At 33.0% G+C, this 13,307-nt stretch overlaps 2 protein-coding genes across 6 annotated transcripts; both read right to left on the reverse strand.

The window, feature by feature from the left end:
* Positions 1 to 1,957: 1,957 nt before the first annotated feature.
* On the reverse strand, positions 1,958 to 5,781 carry LOC136226430 (putative protein FAR1-RELATED SEQUENCE 10). 3 transcript variants are annotated; one of them, XM_066014911.1, is made up of 5 exons: positions 5,505 to 5,781; positions 4,306 to 5,309; positions 3,772 to 4,215; positions 3,030 to 3,692; positions 1,958 to 2,776 (listed from the first exon to the last, which is right to left on the reverse strand). In XM_066014911.1, the coding sequence occupies exons 2-4, from the start codon at positions 5,290 to 5,292 to the stop codon at positions 3,081 to 3,083; spliced, it is 2,043 nt and encodes a 680-aa protein (XP_065870983.1). In that variant the 5' UTR covers positions 5,293 to 5,309; positions 5,505 to 5,781; the 3' UTR covers positions 1,958 to 2,776; positions 3,030 to 3,080. The 3 variants fall into 3 exon arrangements, with proteins under 3 accessions (XP_065870983.1, XP_065870981.1, XP_065870982.1); XM_066014909.1 differs by having other exon boundaries at positions 4,306 to 5,406; XM_066014910.1 differs by lacking the exon at positions 5,505 to 5,781 and having other exon boundaries at positions 4,306 to 5,495.
* Positions 5,782 to 9,386: 3,605 nt separating this feature from the next.
* On the reverse strand, positions 9,387 to 12,730 carry LOC136226134 (probable receptor-like protein kinase At5g59700). Of its 3 annotated transcripts, none has more exons than XM_066014465.1 (2): positions 12,614 to 12,730; positions 9,387 to 12,134 (listed from the first exon to the last, which is right to left on the reverse strand). In XM_066014465.1, the coding sequence occupies exon 2, from the start codon at positions 12,108 to 12,110 to the stop codon at positions 9,672 to 9,674; it is 2,439 nt and encodes an 812-aa protein (XP_065870537.1). In that variant the 5' UTR covers positions 12,111 to 12,134; positions 12,614 to 12,730; the 3' UTR covers positions 9,387 to 9,671. The 3 variants fall into 3 exon arrangements, with proteins under 3 accessions (XP_065870537.1, XP_065870535.1, XP_065870536.1); XM_066014463.1 differs by lacking the exon at positions 12,614 to 12,730 and adding an exon at positions 12,312 to 12,604; XM_066014464.1 differs by lacking the exon at positions 12,614 to 12,730 and adding an exon at positions 12,443 to 12,603.
* Between the last annotated feature and the right edge of the window lie 577 nt (positions 12,731 to 13,307).

The following is a 13,307-nucleotide window of genomic DNA, read 5'->3' on the forward strand; positions in this document are numbered from 1 at the left end:
AAAAACATATGTTAATGCATTAATTAACTTAATTTGAATAAGACCATTAATTGAAGAGTGAAAATAATATTTAAGACAGTTTTTTTTTTTAAATAATTTTTTTTTTAGGAAAATGACAAACCATCACTTAGATGTTGCTATATTCTTATAGAAAGGCTATATAGTTCAACTTTTATATATATATATATATATATATATATATATATATATTATTTTTATATTTTTTAAATGGATTATAAAAATTATTAGGAGTGCAATAAATTGTTCGAGTTCGGCTAAGTCAAAGCTCAGATTGATTGGACTCGGCTCAAGAATTGATGAGCCCGAATCTAACCTTCCTTGAATTCGGCTTGAAAGCTTGTGAGCATACACGAGAGTTTTTTTAATAATATTATACATATATATATATATATATTATTGATTTTTATTTTTTTTAATTTAAATACATTTTAATTTTGTAGTTTTTTTATTATTTTTTTTTTAATTAGTGAACTTTGAACTACACATAAATGTTTGGCCCAAAACTCAATTGGAAACTATACGGTTGTATACTACATGTTAAATTCAAATTTGTTAGATAATATATTTGTTTAATCTTATTACTTTGTTTAAATTTATTGTAGGTTGTATGTTATATTTGTTATTTGAAGTTTAAATTTTGGTATTCCTTCATTAGAAGACTGGTTTTAGATAATGAAATATTAATTAGGTATAATTAAGTATATTCGAAACTGTTTAAAAATAATAATTCAAAACGAACCGCTCAACGAGCTCTAAAATTCCAAGCTCAGCGAGCTTCGACCTTGAGCTGAGTCCGATTTGCGGACATCTCGATACCCTGCCCCTATTCGGTCTCGGTTCAGCTCATTTGCACCCCTAAAAATTATAATGAAAAATTTGTTCACATAATCAAAATATTAAAATTTAATAGTGTTAATATCTATATTGAATTGAAAAAAATGACTATATAATAATGCATAATTGAATGTACCTGTCATATTAGATATAAATTTTGTTTTAAAAAAATTACATAATTTAAAATTGAATGTTTTTTTAATTAAAATTAAAATAAATATGAAGTATTATATATAGGAAAAAGTACGAAAAAATGCTTGTGATTTGCACAATTTGCAAACAGAGACATGTGGTTTAAAAGTTTACAAATGGAAGTTACAAAACAAAACAAGGTATTAACACAGTTAAGTTCTGATTCAACTTAAGACATTTTTATCTTAAAGAAAAAAATATTATTACATATCAACAAAAAAAAAAAAAAACACAACCCCCAAAGAACAACTATCTAAATCGAAACAATAAATCATATGGCGATATTTTACGTTTTTTACTAATTTAACTGTTTATGAACTAAATTGATATTTAAATTCATTTTACATAACTGCATTTTAATTTTAGGGTCCGTGTTTTGTCAATATATAAAATTAATTTAAAAAAGCTATTGATTGTCATCATAACTTAACAATTTAATTTTAAATATTTTGTTTCGTAAAAAAACATACCACATAACCCTATCTGCAAACTTTTAAACAGCAGACCTCTATTTACAAATAGAGCAAACCACAAACATTTTTTTCGTAGCCTTTATATATACCATGCAACACGCTGATCTAATTAAACTATAAAATTTATCTAATTATTAATTATTTTAAAAAAATAATAACATAATTTATAAACAGTGTATCACACAGGCTTTCCACTAGTTAAAAGAATAAAATAGAATAAAAGAATAGATAAAAGAATAAAATAAAATAGAATAATGTGATTGAGCCAATTGAATAAAGAAATTACGATGGAACCTATGGCTATAATCCATATAAATCTCATATATTTTTCGTAATAATTCTAGTTTCCAAAATTTGACATCGAATTATTATTCGAGGCAACTCAACAAAATTATTAACTCATTATATACATTAAATTAACAGAATCAATCTTGAAATAACAAAATCAAAATCTGTTGTATTGGAAGATAAATCAATCAAAGTAGCAAAGTCTTGAAAGAAAAAAGAGAAGTAAAATGCAACAATAATTACTAGATTTTTGTAAATCTTGTTATCGGATTGTCTCTGTAAATCATAAACCGTGTTATCGTCATAAATTGCCACCCTTACTCAAAAGCCATAACATAACCAAATACAAAAAAAAAAAAAAATAAACAGCACAAACATAAACTTTCAACCCCAAATCATGAATTCAACTGAATAATTGAATCAATCCTACTGTATGATCCATACTTCTTACCTCACTTGATGCAGCAGCATCAACCCTGCTTGATTTTCTTTCTCAACACTTGGGTGAAAACTTTGCTTATTCAAACACCTGCAAGCTCTGGTATGCATCACAAGCTCCTCAATGCCGTAGATAAAATGCTGTTTCCGAACAAGATCAACTTGTTCTATCTGCTAAATCATCAATCACTGCTGAATCTTTTTCATGCCTTCTTAGTTCTAGTGCATACTTTGCATTCCATATGGGGTCTTTAATTCAACGATTTATTAGTAGAGCATTCTGTGATGCATTTCTCGGCTCTCTCCCGATTTCTTGTGGCATTTGTCGCACGACAACTGTTGTGCATTTGTCTGATCCACAAAGGTATCCGGTTCAAAAACAATTACTTCAAAGAAGTAAATAGATTTCTGTTATTCATCCGATGATATGCGGAATTCAAAGATGTCGGCTTCAATTTATTGTCCCCACGATTTGATATGAAGAGGTACAACTTTTTTTCGAGGTTTCTACTTCCATCTCCCTCAAATAGCTGCTACAAGGTTTCAATTTCAAATTACAACAAAAAGGATACTAAATCGGAAAGTAAACATATATAATGCATTAGAGAGCTGCTTTCTCTCCTGAACATAAGCCAAAAACTGTTACTTATGGTTTGTTATTTCAGCATTTTTTTCACAAAGGCTTAATGCAATGACACTAATTTTTATAACTTCATCAGATTAATTACTTCTGAATGGAAGTGAATAATGAGAATTCAGACATAATATTGGACTTGTCATCACCTGTGATCATGTGAACTCTTCGGTCAGTTTGAGCTTGCTACAGATTTTAAACTAGCCTATCGGTGAAAGGGTCAAACTCATAGCAACTCCACTGCAATCTGGCATGTCTCTAACTTCGGTTAGAAGCCTTGTCAGTTCTTTTGGTAGTTCCCCACGAACAAAGTCAGAACGTTCCTTTGTGGCTGATGACTCTGTGAACAAAGTTTCATTCAAGGCCTCATATTCTTGAATCCACTCATCATCGTTGTTTTGAATATATTGATCATCATGAAAAACTAGCGAATTTTCCCGTCTCCATCTGCTTAAATAATATTTCTCAGGAAGCTGAAAATAATTTTTCTGAACAAATACTCGTAGAGCATGTCTGCACAATATCCCTGAAGATTCAAATTCCTTACATGAACAGTGGATCTGTTCATTTTCTGGTAACCATATGACGAAGTGCTCTCCATCCATCTTCTTGAAGTGGTGCACGAGATATGAGCCATCAGCCATTTCAGATGGAGCATATTGCATTGCTAAGGTTAATTCATGTTGTAAAGCGCTGAAGGCAAAAGGCGTAAGAATACTGCGTGCGTGTTCTTCAATAGGTATGCAAGTCTTTCTAAGCTTATATTGCATCTCTTGACGTGCCAGGTTCTGATAATTGGCAGAAACACCAACCTGTAAAAAGACCAAGGAGAGCAAAACATAGTTAACAAAATAACATTCCATAAGGGCTGCTAGATGGTAATTGAGATACCTGCTCGAAGAAGGTACGTAAACATGATTCTGTACTACAAACTCCCTTTATAAATGCATCCACAGACTTGGAATATGCTGATGTTGCCATTCGAGCAAGAAAGTAACCTCTTACATAAGACAAAGCCCAGGATCCCCGGAGAGAATTGAGCAAAGCAATGTGCTTATCTGAACCAAGTCCATACAAGGAAACCATTTGATTCCATTGAAGTTCAAAATCTTCTGCATTCTCAATATGATATAACTCATCAAACTTGGATTTAAATTCGCCATATCGACTTCCAAGAGGAAGAGAAAACCAACTGTACACCTTGGGTAGAATAGTCCATTTCGGTATAACATGTTTAGTGCTAGGCAATTCGCTGCTTATTGCATCTTTAAGCCCCATATCAAGGTCAGTCAAAATTGTTTGTGGGCATTTTCCTTTCATAAGACGAACAAAAGCCTGAACCAAATTCAAAAAATATGATGATCATAGAATTTTTTTTATGTAAATGGAGATGTCAAATGAATAGAAAGAAATCATGTGCCCAACCTGCATTGCCCATACAAAGGAACGGGGTGTTTCATCCTGCAACAACACACAGCCAAAAAATATGATCTTCCCATTATTTTCAATTCCAAGCCATGCTCCAAAAAGCATACCATATGTGATAGAGCGATAACTAGTGTCAAAATAAACCACATCACCGAAGAATGTATAGGCACGAACTGAGTCACCATATGACCATGCAATGTTTTCAACCTTGTCGTTCTCATCCACTGTATAATCATAAACAAAGTCCTCATCCACCTCTTTTGCAGACTTGCATGCCTCAAGAAGTTCCATTGTATCATTTTCCCTTTTTTCAGAGAGTAAAGCATCATTTTCTTGGACAACTTTCTTGCGGTTTTGGACAAAATTCCTAACATCTCTCTCTAGAAAAGGCAATTGTCCACCTTGAATCCCCTTTTCCAACTCGAGAACCTTCACTATACGGTGGATTGGGAACCCAGCTTTAGAAAGCAATAGAATTCTCTCCTGATCTGCCTCTTGGATTTTTCGATATGCTGGAAGAAGCCGCACTTGGTCATCTTCCAAAAGTTCATGATTATGTACATTGCTAAATTGCACAACAAACCATTGAGAAACTCCTTCAACAACTTCCTTCGACAAATACATTTTAGCATCACATCCACATCGCACTGATTTCCTATCTCTATGATGTTCCCCAGTAGGCTTTTTCCTAGCTGGTGCAAATCCGGAACGATAACAAACAAAATCACGTTTGTAAATGCCCAATTGTGGGCTCAATCTTGACCTCTCTTTCCTAATAGAGAAGCCATTTCTCCTAGCAAAATTTCCATAATATTCAAAAGCATCATCATCACTCTTAAACACCATTCCTACATATGGAGCTACCATAGGCTCAGATTGGAAGGTATTGTTTTTAACCAATTGGGATGTGATAGTATCATCAGAATCTCCTTCATAAGAAATATAACATTTCCAATCTCCACAAGGACATTGCTGCCTCTTCATCCATACGTTTTTCGATTCTATTGATGTCATTAGTTAAACTTAAATCAAATATACATGTATCATCAACAACTGTAACTCAAATCTTAGAGCAACTCAATAAACAATTTGTAAACCCTTCAATGGAAAAAAAGCAATCAAAAGTTAAAACAAGCATACAGTTTCCTAATTAGCTTGTATAATGACTAAGAAAATAAATCAAATTGATAGCTGACCTTCAAATTGGGAACAAATTGAGTGCAGAGAAAGATGGCAAGTAAGAGTGCATTTCACTTATGATCAGCATAGAAACAGATGGGGTTTTAGGGTTTTAGGAAAGTAGAGAAGAAACAAAACTAACATGATAACTGAAAAAGAGAAAGAGAAGCAAGGAATTTCATGAATAACCTAACTTTTTAATAATTTGGCTATGAAGATTCAGGTGAAACAGAAAAGGACAGTGGAAGATTGAAGAGAAGACTCTTTCTGGCAGCACAGTTATCTTTGACTCCAACTGAGACGCAACACAACGTAGCCGAGAAGAGAAGGAATATTTGCTATGGGCTGCTCTCTGAACTATTGGGCCTGCTTCCTACTTCACATGGACCTTATTTTCTTAAAATAATTAACAAATTCCGAGAAATCAAGTTTTGAAATCTATTTATTAGGATAATTTTACGTATTTGAGAGTACATAAATTATCCGACTAATGAAAATCATTTTTCATATGATATGGGAAAAATTGATGTAAAGAAAAAGAATATATACACGTGACAGTAATTAATTTGTTATATATACTATTTCTAAAGTATTCTAAATTTTTTCATTTTATTAGATATCACAAATTTTTATCCTCAATAAAATATGGAAATACAAATCCAGAATATTTACAAACGCACGCCACAAAAATAAAATATTAAAACTAAATTTTGAATGCTTCTAAAATTACAAAAACATGCCAATGATTTTGAAAATAAAACAGAAAGAGAAGAAAACAAAAGATAAAAAGTGAAAGGAGAAAAAAGTTAGTGTATTTTTAAAATATTTATTCAAAATGTACACTTTTTTGTAATTTTCTATTATTTTAGTAGAGAATAATATTATTGGAACGTAGAAATATGAAAGGCAAAAATGGAGAAAATGAAAACAATTTTCTAATCATATTATCTGAATTATAAGCTGTGAGCGATATTTTTGTAATATTGACAATCTCAATCTTGTTATATGTGGATTTGAGTGTGGGTATGAAATTAATTTCCATATACTTTATATGATTACGTAATAAATTCTCAAATAATTTCTAAACGAATCGATTGGCGATGGACAAAAGGACTGATAAAATTTCTCTTAATGACTACCAAAAATAAAAGATGAAATTGACACGATGATTTTAAAGAAAAAATCAATTTTATTGATATGAATAGTTTTTTAATGAATTGATAGGAATAGTTTAATTACAAGAAATTGATGAAATAGAAGCAATTACAATTAAATTTATGTCTATCACAAAAATAGTTAAATCAACCGTAGATGTTAATTATAAAATAAAATATGAACAATACAACAATTGGAATGCGAAAATGAAATAACGGAATTGAAATGCTACAAATATAATAAAAAACAATTTGAAATGACAAACTTGGGGTCAATAAATGGCTAGCTTCGACAAGTTTAGAAATTGGCCTTGATTCTATGAGCGTGGGAGCATTTTGAACGAATGATCGTTGATATGAACGCCTTAAATGTGAAAGCTTAATGTTGATTTGACGATGAACAAATTTGGTACTCGGAGAATTTTAAGTTAGAATCAGGAATTACAAATGATATTGAATTGGATATCGAGTATGTAAACATAAACGATGTTAAATAAAGCACGAGGGATGACTCTAGATTAAATTAACTTGGTGTCATGAAAAGTAAATAGAAAAGATTTTTAAAAGTTGAAACAGAAAATCAAGACGTGGAATTGAGCGAAACGAAAGCCTAGCATCAAATTTAGGATGTTGGGAACAATAATAAAGTGAAAATATGGACCAAAATAGACTCTGTAATGCCGAAATGAGGCCACAAAGAAACCTGGACAGAATGTGTAAAAGAAGAATAAAATCAGAAATTATGAACTTCTAATGATGAACGCTCTAAAACCGAACTTGGAATAGACGACATGAAAAAAGAAAGCTAAGAATTGCTCACTTAGAGCTGAGAAAACTCAAAAACCAAGGCTAAAAACTAAAGGAAAAGACTCGAGAAGTTGAGAAGAGAGAATTGTATTTGTGTTGGATGTGTTTGTTGTGTGTTGAAATGAGAAGGATGATGACTCTATTTATAGTTGAAGAGTATGCGTTTAGTTGCAACTAACTCCTAACTTTCCTCCACTAACTACTAACTTCCCTTACTTTTAGTTTATTTAGTTGCTAGGAATGTGAGTAGTTAAGTTAGTTAGAGTAAGAGTAAGAGAGAACAACTAACTTAACTAACAATTGCACATATTCTAGGCATGGTCTCTACATCCAAATTTTATTTCTCCTTCCATATGGATCCGAATTAGGTCCACAAACACATCCCAGATTCATTGGATGTCTAGTTTTTAGAACATCCGACCTCGTGAAAAAATTCGTCTGTTTGATATCCCGAATTGTCAATTGAAGTGACGTTGTCACAGAAGACACGTATTCTAACTTCCGAAATTTATTTCTCCCTCCTTATGGATCTGAATTAGGCCCACAAACACATCCAAATTTCTCAGAATGTCTAGTTTCTGGAACATTTAACCTCGTGAAAAAATTCATCTGCATGATGCCTAAAATGGTGAGTTGAAGTAATATTAGTGCTGCTTAAAAAATAGTCATTGTGGCCTTCTTTTTTTCTTTCTCTTTTTCTTTGAGCTGGCCCTCAGAACTCCCTCAAAAACAGACTGAGTTCTAGCTCGTCGAGCTGATAACCCTAACGGGTGCCGAAGGAATTTTTTTTGTTTATTATTATTTTTGGTTTATTTTATACTTTGCAATAAAATTACAATATGCTTCTAGAAAATAAAATTTATCTTATAGGTCTATAATTACCCCTTACTCTATGTGTAATGAAATTCAGAATTAACTTTTCTTTTTTTTTATGTTTAGTCAGAGAATTTTTTTTACGTAGACTTAAAATTAAAATCAACTCGTTCTAGCATAAATTTGTAACACAAACAAAATCTATAGCCCGTCTAATATTGTGAACCCCACCAAGAGTCCCACCATTTATATAGATCACCGCTTATTGGAGAGTTTAGAGCCATTGCTTTGCTGTGTCTTTGTCCCTTTCTCCTTCCTTTTCCTTTGTGCTTACCTGTCTCTCTATGTTTTCTTCTACTTCTCTCATTCCTAACAATCAGCGGCGGATTACCTCCTGTCTTGCAGTTCCGTAACTCTCCAATCATCAGTGATTTATTCCCCGTCTCAATTTGTTTAAAATGATCCTCTAAACTTCTTTTTAGTAATTATTGATCTATTTTTTTAGATACATACAGAGTCGGCTCTGATACCAATTGTAACATCCTAACTCGATACTATGCATATATTATCTGTTCTAATCCAAATAGAGCACATGGGTCTCACGGCTTTAAAACACGTTTACATGTATTAGATTCACACCTTACTAATAACCAGAGTCACTCTTTCCATTTCCGACATGGTATTCAATTCATTCATGTCGCTATTGCTATCCTTAGAGCCACTCATTCTGAACCGAGTCGTTACAGTTAAAAGATTGTCTAAAATTTACAAAAACGTTTGTACAATGAGAGCTGTAATACAATGTTACCAAACCTCACCTTATAAAACAGATTGGATTTTTCAACTGAACTGGAAACACCCATCACCAAAATTGATTATGTAATTTGACTGAGAATATCATATCATATGCTAAACATATAATATTAAAATATTGATTCTTGGGAGCTCTCATATTTTTTGGTAAAACTCTCATATAAGGGATTCTGATTTAGAAAATTTCTACAATGGGCCGAAACTGGAATCCGTCCCCTCAGATGATACCACGTCTGGTATATAATTAACCATTAATCTGCACAAAAACTGATTTTTAAGATGTGTATAAACAAAAATAACTCGGAAAAGATATTGGAAAGAAGAGGCATCCAAATTTTATGAAGGTAGCTTGATTATTACATCAAGGGAAGAAATTCCCTGTAGAACCAATAAAGAATAGACCATACTATAACTACATCACACAAAAAAGCACACAAATCTACAAATTGAGAATAACAAACTGCTAAACTAATGAAATATGATGTTTGTTTGTATGTTTCACAAGATATAAATCAAGCTAAACTCTGCAAAATGAATGGTAAGCACACCGGATTCAACTTTTTCTACAATGTACACTCCTAACCTCACTTTCTCAATCTACCTCATTTCCTCTCTCACCATTTGAGCAAAAACTTTGCTCATTGAAACATTTGAGAGTTCTCCCATGCTTCCCATGCTGATTTGGGCAGCAGAAACACTCGCCTCGAAGCTATTCGCACGGTTGAATTGCGTAGATGGGTTACCATTGGAACTGGATCTCTCTTCACTCATCTGAACCTGAAGTGCAGACTCTAAATTCCATAATATATCTCCCATTGAAGGCCGATAAACACCGCTTTCCGCCAAGCATTTCTCGGCTATCTCTCCGAACTTCTGCAAACAATCAGGGTTTACTTCACCTTCAAGACGGGGATCTACAATTTCCTTCAGTTTCCCTGCCTTGTAACACTTTGATGCCCATTCAATCAAGTTCACCTTTTCCCTTGGCAGTGACGGGTCAATAACAGGCCTTCCGCAGAGTACTTCAAACATTACGACTCCAAATGAGTAAACATCAGATTTCTCTGTCAGCTGTTGTCTTATCAGATACTCCGGATCAAGATACCCAAAGCTTCCTTTTACTGCTGTGCTAACATGAGACTGATCAATCTCAGGACCAGTCTTCGAAAGGCCAAAATCAGCAACCTTAGCCATAAAATTCTCGTCTAGCAGTATGTTTGCAGACTTGACATCTCGGTGAATAATCGCCTTTGTCGAGCCAGTATGCAGATAGTGAAGTCCTTTTGCTGCTCCAATGCATATCTCGAGCCGCTGTTTCCAACTCAAACCAAGATGATTTGAACCATATAAATGATCCTTGAGGGTACCATTCTCCATGAATTCATAAATTATAATCAGTTCATTCCTTTCATCACAATATCCAATCAAAGAAACCAAATGTCTATGTCTGAACTGAGATAACATTTCAATCTCTGTCTGGAATTCTGCAACACCTTGTGATTGAGAAGTTCCTCTTTTAACTGCCACTATTGTCTCATCTTTCAGAACTCCCTTGTAAACCTTCCCAAAACCACCAACACCAAGAATCAAACTTTCACTGAAGTAATCAGTAGCCTCTTGTATTACCACGAATGGAAATCGATAACCAAACTTCGAAGTTGAGAATATATTGGTCCCATTGGAGAACTTACTACCAGTGGTAAGAACAGTATCTCTTCCATTAGTAGCAAATTGGCTTCCACGTGATAATCTCCTTCTTCGACATAGCAGAAAGAGAACCAAACCAGAAACCATAACAACAAACAATCCAACAGCCAAACTTACTACTAGAACGACTTTCGTCTCCGAACTTTTCGATGAACTAGAGTCTAAGACATCAAGGCTGTCCTTAGAATTGCTAATTTTCATTATCTCCAACCCATTAAGAATGGTATTCGGGTAAGCACTGTTTAAAGAAGGGCCAACACTAACAACTAAATTTTGGTTTACAACAACATCTGTGATCACATCCAGAATATATGGAGCAGCAGGCACATTTGATGTTTGATTAAGAAGATCAAGATACTGAACAACTGAAGAAGTACCAACATAAACATTGAAATAGAATCTTGCACGAGATGCACTTAATATATCACAGAAATGGAACCGCAAAAGATAACTAAAACCCAGATCAACAGAGAAATTCCAAGTAACATTGACATTGGTGTTAGGATCATCAATTGAATTCAAAACAGTAGCAGTACCATAGACGGACCGAGGAGCAACATTTTCAGTTGGACCCCCTTCCGTGTAGTTAACAGCTTGAATGTTAGCCACAAAGTTTCCTGCAGTGCTGTGTCTAATAAACTCAATATCAGAATCCCAATTTCTCCATAAAGTATCATTTTGAGGAAAAACAGTTTGATTTCCCATGTTAACCCTCTCAACTGTCTCCAATGCCTGATTCCAGAGATTTTGATAGTTTCTTTGGGGACCAATTGTGTTGGCACCAGCAGGAATTACCTCATCAGGAAGTGAAAAAACTTCCAAGGCATTCACATAAGCCAAAGAATTTGCAGCAGGAGTAAAAGTAAGCATCAGGCTATTAGAAGTAACATTGAAAGAGTACTCTCTAACCTCAGGATCATCCTTTGATTGATACTCCTTGATAAGGGTAAAATTTTGAGCAGAAACAGAGAATTTAGCTGAGCTCAGATTATAGTCTCTGAAAATAAAAGGGAAGAAATAAAGGCGAATCCAGTGCCTTCCTGGTTTAGTGATTGAGAAAGTGTAATGAGAGGTTTGATTGAAAATTGCTGCAGTTTGAAAGAGAGATGGCTCATATGGAGATGATTTAGGAGAAGTAGAAGTGTTTTTAGCTGAAATTAAGTGTAGATTGGAGAAAAATTGATCAGCTACAAACACACGATCCCCTACTGATGTATTAGAAGAGGAACCACAATCTATCAAATAGTTATCTTTAGGCTCATATCCTGATGTAATCCATATGAAACACAAAATTGAAGAAACCCAGACAAGAAATCCAGAATTCACCATGAACCCAGATTCAAATATCAAATTCTGCACAAGATGTAAAACTAGAGTAAGAACAGGAGAGTGGAAAAAAGATCTAAGTTGAGATTTTTTTTATACAGAACAAGCAAGGAAGCAATCACTTAGAGAGTATAAAGTTCCAAAGTATAAGAAAGGCAGCAGAAAATATCAAATTGGGGGAAATTGAAAAGGTAGAAAGGTCACCTTGAGATATTAATGGAAAGACAAAGAACCCCCAAAAAAGTGGAAAAGAGAAGCAAAACTTATAAAATAAAGGTAACAGTAAGCATTAATTAACGAAATTGAAAGCAACCCAAAGTAATTAAACTAAAAACCTGAAAGAAAAACGTATTAATGGAAGGTTTAGTCAAAGAAGATGATGATGATGATGGTAGAAGGTGGGCGGGGGAAGAAAGGGGAATGGAAGACAGCTATGGATTTGTTGAGATTTGAGATTTTCCGTGTGAATGGATAAATGGGTCGTTGGTTGCCAAATCATCACTTACCTTCTTCTTCTTCTACATACATACAGGTGCTGGTATTACTATTGGCATCTTCTTTCTTGTGTTCCATAACTGCCTTTTCATAAAGTTTACTTCTTTCTGTTTTAATTAAAATATCACATTAATTCTAAGTTTAAGGCTAAAATATTAATTAAAGTATGTACACCTAATTAATTTATTCAAAAAGAAAATGTATAGGATAGGATGCAGATACGTGCACCCATTTTTTTTCTTCTTTTAGATCGTTTCTAAAATATTTAAATGGATAAGATACGCCTACGATTTTTGGCATCGATTTAGAATTTACCTATAAAATAGTATTAATGTAAATTTAATATTTTAAAAAAAATATTCTATCAGTTTTATAGTATTTATCTTTTTAGAGAATGACTTTTATTTTATAATATATGACGTTTTGTTCTTACTAAAAAAAATATACGACGTTTTGATCAAATCTATATACATTAATTGTTTTTTTACCAAATGTATTTCTATTTAGGGTAATGATATATACAATCCTTAGGACTGCATATTAGCATTTAATAGGGTAGTATATTTATGTGTATTTCTAATATTTGTATATATTATTGTATTGAACTTTTGAATAAATTAAATACAATTGTATACTTCCAATATTTACATTAATAGGCTTTGTTGTATTTAAAATTTCAATGTAATAATAAATGTAAATAATACA

The sequence above is a fragment of the Euphorbia lathyris genome, chromosome 4, assembly GCF_963576675.1.
Source record: "Euphorbia lathyris chromosome 4, ddEupLath1.1, whole genome shotgun sequence".
Lineage (NCBI taxonomy): Eukaryota > Viridiplantae > Streptophyta > Magnoliopsida > Malpighiales > Euphorbiaceae > Euphorbia > Euphorbia lathyris.